General features: G+C 39.4%; 1 protein-coding gene across 1 annotated transcript; it reads left to right on the top strand.

The window, feature by feature from the left end:
- The first annotated feature begins 725 nt into the window (after positions 1 to 725).
- Positions 726 to 10,207, top strand: LOC142490784 (uncharacterized). The gene is made up of 3 exons (XM_075593204.1): positions 726 to 804; positions 1,168 to 1,902; positions 9,999 to 10,207. Exons 1-3 carry the CDS (start codon positions 756 to 758, stop codon positions 10,205 to 10,207), a joined length of 993 nt encoding a protein of 330 aa, XP_075449319.1. The 5' UTR covers positions 726 to 755.
- Positions 10,208 to 10,595: the final 388 nt, after the last annotated feature.

Genomic DNA, 10,595 nt, shown 5'->3' on the forward strand with positions numbered 1-10,595 from the left:
GGTTCAGCACACACACTAATTACAGCCTCATTTCACGGTCAACTTAGTTCACACCATTTGCACCTGTTTCAAGTCATTGAAAGGTGTGGCTGATTAGGCTTTTTGGGGAAGGGAATACCTTTCTTACAACCTGAATAGCACAACTGAAGTTAATCACACTCATTTGAAAGCTTAACTCTAGCTACTAAATGCCCCAACAACTCATTACTTATCAAAGCGTACGTCACACATTAGTTCACTCATATCTATAGTTGAACTACTATGAAAGACACATTATCACACACTGCATGTGTTGTCTTGTTGAGTCACAGCCACATTCAGGTGTGCCACATCTTCGATTAATGTACCACACATATCCTCTACCAAAAACAACACTTTTTGCAATATGACCACCTTCATGATAACCATTGTGAATGGTCATCTCATGATAGTTATGTACATTATGATACTGATATCACTACACAACATATGATTTTTATGTACTCATTTAATCTATTTATCCTCACGCATTACTGCAGAAACATAGTATGTTGTATGTTAGGGAACTCAAAAATTCTAAGTACACAGGCATGTACAGTGTTATTACAACTATTTATGTTCACATCCACACACATTTTCGGTTAAGGAACTGATGTTGTTAGTTAATCATAAATACAGAACATACAATAAGTGTTTGTTCAATATTTACACATGTAAATGTAAAACTTATGTTATTGTTATATATAGTTGCCCCTGGAGGACATGTGTCACCTGAGATGGAACAAGTGTCTTCACCTGGGTCAGCCAGCTCAACACTACTAGAAGGTGAGTGTATCATTTGCTGGCCATATAATATGTGCTCTTCTATATGTTATGTTGTCATGTGCATTATTTGTTTTGCACATCTTCTTTAAATAGGATTACTTAGTGTCAGTGAAAATTAAGTGTAAGGCAACATGTATTGTGTTAGTGATGTTAATTATCATGTAGGACTTCTGAGTTTAGAGCAACTTTTCATTCATTCATATTTCATACTGAGTCCAAACATTATTCGTAAGTCAAGGTAGTTTTTAATGAGGTTATAAAACGTATGCTAACATGTTAGGTGTTACTTAGGACACAGTACAATTACATAGTAACACAGCAAACATTAACATGCCATTTAATAATGTGTACATTTCTTTTTAGAACATCATGGTGATGAGGATGATGAGTATGATGAGGATGACGCCACAGAAGAGACTGAAATACAATCATGTGACCATGAAGAGGTGCCAATAGAAACTGTTGTACCGCCAAATCGTCCATCAACTTCCACATACGATGCAATTGTAGCTTCAGAGGGAAAAATAGTGGACGCAGAAAATCGTCGCCTTTCAGACATGATGACAGTGCTGGAAAGGATGATTGGACTGCAGGAAGAAACAGTATCACAATTGGCACATCTCCACAGAGTCTTCATTGAAGTGCCTAAACAGTTGCAAAAAATCAACACCTCATTCGAAGCATTAGTTGTTCAGCAAACACAAGCTAATTACTGGAGAATGACTAATGTACCACAATTCAACACCTCCCAGCCAGGATCTGTTCATGCAGGTCAGTTTTCACCACATTCATCTGATATTCATTCACCAGGCCCAAATGTTACCGGTCAAGTAGCAGACATTGCTGTGCAGGTTCCTGATGACATCCTACCGCTGCCATCTGTACAAATTCAGCAGCAGACACCTACAAAGGAGGCGACAAAAACAAAACAAGACACACATGAAACAGACCAACCATCACTTGTGCAGTGTCTACCAACTTGCTCACATGTGTCACTGGGCACAAGCCCTGTCCGTGAACAGTCACTACCCAAAAGCCCTGTAGGTGAGTCGCTGCCCAAAAGCCCTGTAGGTGAATCGCTGCCCAAAAGCCCTGTAGGTGAGTCGCTGCCCAAAAGCCCTGTAGGTGAATCGCTGCCCAAAAGCCCTGTAGGTGAATCGCTGCCCAAAAGCCCTGTAGGTGAATCACTGCCCAAAAGCCCTGTAGGTGAGTCACTGGCCACAAGCCCTGTAGGTGAGTCACTGGCCACAAGCCCTGCCCGTGAAGTGCCAGAGGCCACTCAAAGTGGCTCTGTTGTGCCTAAAGTTGGTGGCAAAAGAAAAAGGAAAATTCAAGAGACAACAAGCAGGCCTGTTACTCGCTCGCAAAAGGAACAAAAAAAATAAATGTTATAATTCAGAAAATATGTCTTTGGCCTTGTTTTGTTGACTTCAGATTATCTAATTACTATTGTATGTATGCTGAAGACTGTGTTGTTTCCAAACTTTCAACTATGTTCTTGTACACGTGAAGTTTTGGAAATGTTAACACTCATAATTAATTGTGTTATAAATATTTATGTTGTAATCGTCTGTTCAGTAATGGTCCACCAGGAGCCAGTTGCTAAGTTTAGAGAAGCTGCCATTGACTTTGCAGCAAAACATTGCATTTGGGTGTGTTAATTGATGTAAGAATTGCATATGCATATTAGTCACATGCAATTATTAAAACACCTAAGTAAGTGCAAACATCTTTCTTGTACGTGTACAGCAGGATTATGTGTAAATTATTACTTACCTTTGCCTTGCTTGGCCATTGTAATTTTGTCCTTTAATCAGTTGTGTGTTCGTTTCTATAACATCTCAGAATGTATAATAATATATATACACACACACACACACTGAGTGTGAGTGTGAGTGTGTGAGTGTGTATATATATATGTATATGTGTATATATATATATATATATATATATATATATATATATATATATATATATATATATATATATATATATATATATATATATATATATGTATATATATATATATATATATATATATAGTACTATATAAACTGGTATACACAAACTAATACACTTCATGCTTCCTTGTGAAAACACTATTTTAATAATACAGGCCTAATGTTTGAGAAATATCCTAAGTATGAGACTCTAACAGTATTGTGCTTAAACAAATGTTTATTACTTAATTCAATCATGTTTCTCACCATTTAAATAGGTTTCATACAAGGTATACTTAATGCCATCAATGTTGTGTGTACTCCTGCAATATAAAAAAAAAAAAAATATTATATATAAATATATATATATTTTTATAAGAGATATATTTATATATATATATATATATATATATATATATATATATATATATATATACACACGTATTTAAACTCATGCAGACAGGGAGTTAACCAGACTTTCACATACACACAGAAATGTAAGCGGGGAAAAAACATTTCTTTTTGCAGGTGTGTTTTTACTGATATGCCTGGCTAAGAAATATTTTCACACACTGGTCTTTGTTAGTTTTCAAAAAAACACTATGTGAACGCATTCACAGTCTAGGGATGTTTTTCACAAACGAGATAAAAGAAGGAGAAATGTTTCTCCCACAGTCCCATATCACGAACCACAACTGTTAACCCAATTAGACAAACAAATCCAATTGGCGTTTGAAATAAGGAGTCAAAGTAGTTACTTTTGTTGACCTTGACAAGGAAAAACAGGAGTTTGTTAGCCATTCAGCACATTCATTTTGATGAGCAAATAACACAGACCTGCACACAGCTTTTGTGCTACTCAGACATGGCTGATGAATTCGTTAACAATATTAATCCCCTTTTAGGGTATAAGTACATGATCTGTGAAGCCATCTTGAACAGTCACGGACAGAAAGCAAGCACACGCCAAATCGATGATTTCATTCGAGCAAAATATCCTTATTACCAAGACCGTAAGCATGCACGGAATTTTAATTCCTCAATAAGATTCACTTTATCAAGTAATGACTTTTTTGAACGTGACCAGGATAAGCTACAACACACCTATGGTTTCTGGAAGATTGCCCCGGAAAAACAATTTCTCCTGAAAGACGGCACTTATATTGTCGTGAAAGGCATATTTATTCCTAATGGCAATAGCAATGTATCCGCTACTACTGATCCGTTTGAATCGATACGTGCTGCAATATCTGCAGCCTCCATTCCTGAAACCCACATTGTACAAGAACAAAAGTACTATGATTATGTACCAAGCCTTTCAGCTGAAATTGCATTGGAATGGGAACCGGAAGAAATGAACCTACCTCCCGACCAATTATTTGAAGAAAGCAGTGGCGATTCCTATGAGCGCATCCTGGAGGAGATATGTGCCATACTGGATTCAGCGGTTGGGTTAAGCGTGGATGAAAATGGCTTGCATTTCTGGAGCGACCAGTTGCAGCCAGGCGAAGAGTTAATTCTAGAAGAATGGTAAATATAACAATCGTTATGCGTTGACTCTGCGTTTAAATTTTTTTTTTTTTTGTAACCACCATTTTCACTTTCAATGCGTGGATACAGCGTAACATTGCAGACTGCATAACATGTAGCGATCACAAACAAATTGTTTCCTAATACAATATAGTAGGACCTGAAAGAGTAGTACACATTGCTGACGGAATAAATATACGTACTTTCCTATCCCTTTAAACATATTAGCAACATTTTACCATTACTCTAACACATACCTGTTTTGTTATCATGCAACATCTACAACATTGAAAACCGGGTCCACCACGTATGACGTGGGACCCTTGTCATGGGCCAAGGCGTCCTTAAAAAGGATTAGTGATGTAAGTCCCGCCCCCAAGCGACGTGCGCGCCTCAAAGCCTATTGGCTGTCATGTTTTGTTATAGTAACGGTAACTGCAGTGTGTGATGCGTGCGGCTCAGTGTTTGTAGGCGTACCCTGGGCGTTAGCCGAATGTTAATTGAGTGGGAGGAGTGTTAGCGTGCGTTTCACGCTGGCTTAACATGACGTCACACGTATTGCATTTGCGCATTGTGTTATCGGCCGTGCTTTCTGTTCAAACACGTCTGTTTAAAAAGAATACAGATGTACTCGTTTAGAACGAATGTAGTTTCGTCTTCATTGTATTTGAAATAAAGATGTTATGTTTACTGGTATTTTCAACATGTATTGAACGCACAACGTACGCTTTGTTTTGCGCATGCGCTAACAGTTAGTGGAGCCAAGCGTGAAGTGCGTGCGCACACAAAGATGTGCGCGCACATCTTTCAGTATACAGGCAACGTTCACTTCTTATACATAGTTATGCCTGCTACAAATTTAAAGAAACATTACATACTGATGAACAGTTTTACTTCTAACATATAAGTGACTGACGTGTGTATCTACACAATCATATAGAGCTGCGTAACGCGTTGTCACGGATGCATATCTAGTAAGGTGCCATCTTTGACCATCATGTGTTTGCTGTATTTCAGAGATGTCGGGGAAGATACAATCGGATCAATGTATGATTTCAGAAGAGTCTACCTTTATATGAGATGATTGTGAGGAGGAGCCACCGACTACTATACTACATATGGAACTAATTTTATATTGCTTGCAGCGCTTATTAACAAACAATTAAAAATGTGATACCCTTATGCCTATATTGCATAAGCACTTAATTAACATAATGATGTTGCAAAAGAGTGCCTCATGAATTTTTATTGAGTGTTCTTTAATGACTACTAACATTTTATGACATGGTGTGTTTTATATATAACAACCATTCCCACTCTGCTAACACATTTGTGTATTATAATATGTAATGGAACGTATGACTGTCGAAACTATGTAACAATAATAATAATAATATGAGCATGTTCATGTATAGGGCTGCTAGTTGTACGCAGCGATTTACAGACACATGTTTCAGCCTGAGGTCCCTGGCCCGTGGAACGTACAAATGTTTTTTGCCGCATGAGGCACAGGGAGATAAAGTGACTTGGCCAAGGTCACAAGGAGCCCACACCGGGAATTGAACCAGACTCCCCTGCTTCAAACTATCAGTGCCAGTGTGTCTTTACTCACTGAGCCACTCCTTCTCCCAATGTAAAGGACACTTACAACCAAGTAGCCATTTATTTTTAAAATCTCTTGTTACATGGGTATGTAGATAAAATGGTTTGGGACTGTAGCAAATAATGTTACTGGCCAGATGTTATGGTCCCCTCCAATGCATGATGTTCTGAATATGACATCACCATCATGTTATGAAGTACGTTTCTGTGTATATTTCATTAACCTAACTAACTATAGTTTACTGTGTTTATTAATCGTTTAGAAATACATAGTATAGTCAATATGATGATATAAGCTACCATAATAAAGCTGGTGTTATCATTTGTCGGTGTTATACATGGATCCTACACCAATTGATAGAGACACAAACAGTTGTCTTAAAAAGTGTGTCTATGCTAGTGATGAATGTGCTCCCGTAAGTAAACAAATAAGTACAGTTATCCCCTTTTCTCCAACCACCTCTATATTACATTAATGGAAATTATAAGGAAACATACATAAAATGTGATGAAATGTGAGTAATCATTTTGTAATACAATGCACATGAAAGCTCAAGAGTAGCTAAATGCATATACATGATACAGAAAGTACATATATGTAACATTTGTGTTTAAACCAATATGTTGGGTTTTTAGTTCCAATAATTATAGGAAGATTGAGGTAGCCACATCTTATGAGAGATGTCAGCAAATATACATACCATGATCAGTCATACTGGAGATATACCTATAATGCAAAGGAACAATATATAAATTGCAAACATTGACATGCCATCTTCAGTACCGTAAACAACACAGCAAAGTGTGTATTTGGTGTTAAATGTACAACACCATGTATATTTCATGACATTCAAAATGTAAATCTGCCTGGTGTACACATCATATGGATGTACATGTTACACTGCACCAATAACATTGTATGTAAGCATACTAGAAGCATGAATGATTATGGGCATAATATGTGTTTTGTCTTAGCATAAGGAATAACACAATGCTAAAATATTTTTGCTTTGTTACCCAAGTTGTATTCACATACACACAACTAAAGTACAATTGAAGAGGGATTATATAACCTGTGCAACAATAACATACCGGTGCCACATCCCTTTGTGCACACAGCAGAGAAAAGAAAGGTGTGCAACCCATATTCATCTGTGTCCTAACAGAAGGTTATATAAAGAAACATTATTGTTAATATAACATAATTAAACTATAAAAGTAGTACTAGGAACATATGAGTTTGTACTTACAAGAAAAAAATGAATTGATGAGATTCTGTCGTGTCTGGCCACCACTGGCTGTTTGTTCATTTTCAGCAGCTACATGGGTGGGATGCTCGTCTACCAAAGCCTCAGCTAGGTCTGACTGTACATTGTGCCTGAGTGCAACATTGTGCAAAATGCAACAGGCAAGGATAATATCAGACACTTTTTGAGGCTTGTATAGAAGAGCCCCACCAGTTCTGTCCAGACACCTAAACCTGGTCTTGAGTAGGCCAAATGTCCTCTCTATAACAGATCTTGTAGATATATGGGCTGCATTGTACCTGTCCTCTGCTTCAGTTTGAGGGTTTAGCACCGGAGTCAAGAGCCACGGCCTAATTCCGTATCCTGAGTCACCTATAATGAATGGAGCACACATAAGCTGACATTAGTGATCAAATTGTACAATGCCAACATTCCTAAATCAACATGTGTTTTGTGTTAGAACATGTAAATATGTACTCACCCAGCAGCCAACCAGGTTCAAAATGTCCCTCTTCGAACGCATGGAAGACTGAAGAGTTCCTCAGGATAGAGGAATCGTGACTGGAACCAGGGAACTTGGGTACCACATGCATTATCCTCATCGTGGCATCACATACCACCTGTACATTGAGTGAATGGTAGTGCTTCCGATTGCGGTACACATGCTCACTCTGACTAGGTGCAATCAAAGCAACATGTGTGCAATCGATTGCACCCAGCACAGATGGTATCCCTGCTATATTATAAAAGCCAGTCCTGACTTCCAGCCACTCTGTTGCCTCTGTAGGAAAATGAATATAATTCCTAGCGCGTCTATTGAGTGCATAGAGAAACTGGGTCAAGGCCCGCGAGAATGTAGATTGCGAGACCCCGCCCACTATGCCCACAGTTGTCTGGTATGACGCGGAAGCAAGATAATGTAATGAGCACAGCATTTTAACAAGCCCAGGGACTGCACGACCTCTGGCTGTGAAAAAATCTAAATCCCCCCTTATCTCCTCATAAAGAGCTAAGATTGCTGCTGAACTCAAACGATAGCGACTTACAATCTCCTCCTCACTCATCCCATCTAACAGGGTTCTCTCCCTGTACAGACGCGGACGAGGCACAAGTTGTCTCCTCTGTCTTCTCCTCTGATCTCCTGTCCCTCTACCTGTCCCTCGGCCTGTCCCTCTCCCTGTCCCTGTCGTATCCGCGTCACTGTCACTGTCCCTCGGTGTGTCCCTACCTTGCCCTATATCATTCTCTTGATCAGCAAGCATGTCATAGAAAAGAATGTTCCTGCGTCTCCTAAACATTCGCAACATTTTGAAATGAGTAGCTGTGAATGAGCAGGTAATGTGCGTCCTTTAAATAGGTATGTGATGATGTCAGGTGACATAGTAAAATGCAAGGTGTTACATTAACATAATAAAGTACTTCTGTGGCAAGCTGTGTGCACTTGTTGTTCTAAGTATTTGTTGTGTGTATTCTGCAGGGAATGATGATATTTGGCAATGATGTGACGTGAAGCTTTGTACAAAGATTGCTTGCAAATAAATAGTTGCATGTGCAATGCATGTAACACTTGTGAACGCAAGAGTCAGTCATGTAATGAGACAAAAAGGCTGAGATTGACGTGGGAAAAGTTTTGTGTAACATGTGTAATTATCCATGTTATTGTGACATGTTGGCAACAATGAATAGTCGTGTGCATATGCATGCATTTGTGTAAGGAGGATAGTTGGTATAGAATGAGTTTACAAGGTGTCCCAATGCTGAATTACTGTACATGTGTGTATAAGTTAGGTTGAAGTGCTTGTAATGCAACGGTTACAATGTAAACATGCAATGTGATTGAGCGTCCAATAAGTGACGTCATGAAAATAGGGAGGACCCAAAAGTATATGTAAACATGAGAAGACAGATGTACATGAACGTTTAAAGATGCGTGTCACATTACAAGCATTGTGTAATGTAAAGGAAGATGAATATACTGTGTATGTGTGACATGTGTGACATGTGTGACATCATGTAAATAATTGTCGCTGAGTTGAGTAAAATGTGTGATATGATGTGAGGTTCTCCTTTAAGAGTGTAGTATAGTATTTTCCCTTGCCACATCATCACATGATGAGTAATGTGACCCGCAAATGCTGAAAACATGTAAAAGTCGAATGTTATGCAAATAAGACACATCAGCTGTGACACAATGCAGGGAATGCCCCCACACTGTAATGCAAATCCCCCTTGTATTGTGAGCAATGAAACGTAAACAGTACTATACTGTTATACGTCCCCGCTCCATTGACTTCCATTGATGTACAGAAGATGTTTTTTTTCTCAGTGCCGTTCCGGCAGCCTTAGCGATCGTTCTCCCGTCCAAACTGCCAACTTTAGTTGGCGGGAGAAATCGGCCATAACATCTCAATTTCGTAGTGCCGATCAGGCCCGATAAGCTGATTTTTTTTTTTGAATCCAGCCGATTTAAAAAAGTGGCGATCAGTGTCGAAAACAGGCTTATCGGCAGGCGACTGGCCATAACCAAATTATCGGCTCCGAAACCTGGCGATATGAAGCACTTATCGGCGCTTACTGAATCTCAAACCCAATTTTGGCTATAACATGGCCATATTTCCCTTATCAACGCTTACTGCATGAGGCCCTATGTCTGCGATTATACTACAAGTAGATGCATCATCTGGCATTGCAGAGGTTAATAAGGAAGTCATTGACTCTCTGGGTAACTGCAATATCATTGTGGACCTAATTTAATCTGTTTTTAACTGCAGGACGTATTTCCTACTTTTAATTTGAGCAGCCTCTATTAGTTGGTATGACTAGGATTGTGAATACAATATAGAGACTATAGATTCATTCATATTTACTCCCCCAGCTGAGCCGGGTTTCCATGACAACTTTGGCGTACAAACATCTGAGAGTAGTAGAGATCCGCTCACCCCCGAAGAAGTTTGTGCAAGAATGAAATGCGCTTCGGGTAGTGATGACGTCACGGTCATCAGTTCAGTAGTGCGGCTGCAGCTCAGGTTGCAGTCTTATATTTTACAGCTTCATTACCAATATTTGAATGTATTACATAGCTGAGCAAGTTAATAAAGATGTTGCCCTACGAGGCAGCAACTAGCAGAGAGATATAACATTAATAGACAAATTCCATGCTGCGTTTGCCTGCCCGGAGACGTGAGCGTCCGTGACGTCACCCGCGTGAAGCGGGTGCATTTTTCGGACATGTTAGATGCACCATCGGGGAGCGTGTCAGTGATGTCACAGGAGCTGGTTCACCCTCATTAGGCGAACCGCTCACGTGACCAGCCAGTCACGCAGAGAAATCAGTCTAAACCGATTCCTCGTGCAACGATCGCGCCCTCTTGCTGTCTATGCAGTCTATTGGCGCAATAAATGCCTTAAGGCAATGTGATTGTGCCACATGCGGACACCTCCGTGAAGCCTGAGGCCGCATGGACTCAGCGTC

The sequence above is a fragment of the Ascaphus truei genome, chromosome 3, assembly GCF_040206685.1.
Source record: "Ascaphus truei isolate aAscTru1 chromosome 3, aAscTru1.hap1, whole genome shotgun sequence".
Classification (NCBI taxonomy): Eukaryota; Metazoa; Chordata; class Amphibia; order Anura; family Ascaphidae; genus Ascaphus; species Ascaphus truei.

Coding starts and splice junctions, on each gene's coding strand:
- LOC142490784 (XM_075593204.1), top strand. CDS start 756: ATGGAACAAGTGTCTTCACCTGGGTCAGCCAGCTCAACACTACTAGAA. Junction 805..1,167: donor CAGCTCAACACTACTAGAAG/GTGAGTGTATCA, acceptor ATTTCTTTTTAG/AACATCATGGTGATGAGGAT. Junction 1,903..9,998: donor GCTGCCCAAAAGCCCTGTAG/GTGAGTCGCTGC, acceptor TTACTCCCCCAG/CTGAGCCGGGTTTCCATGAC.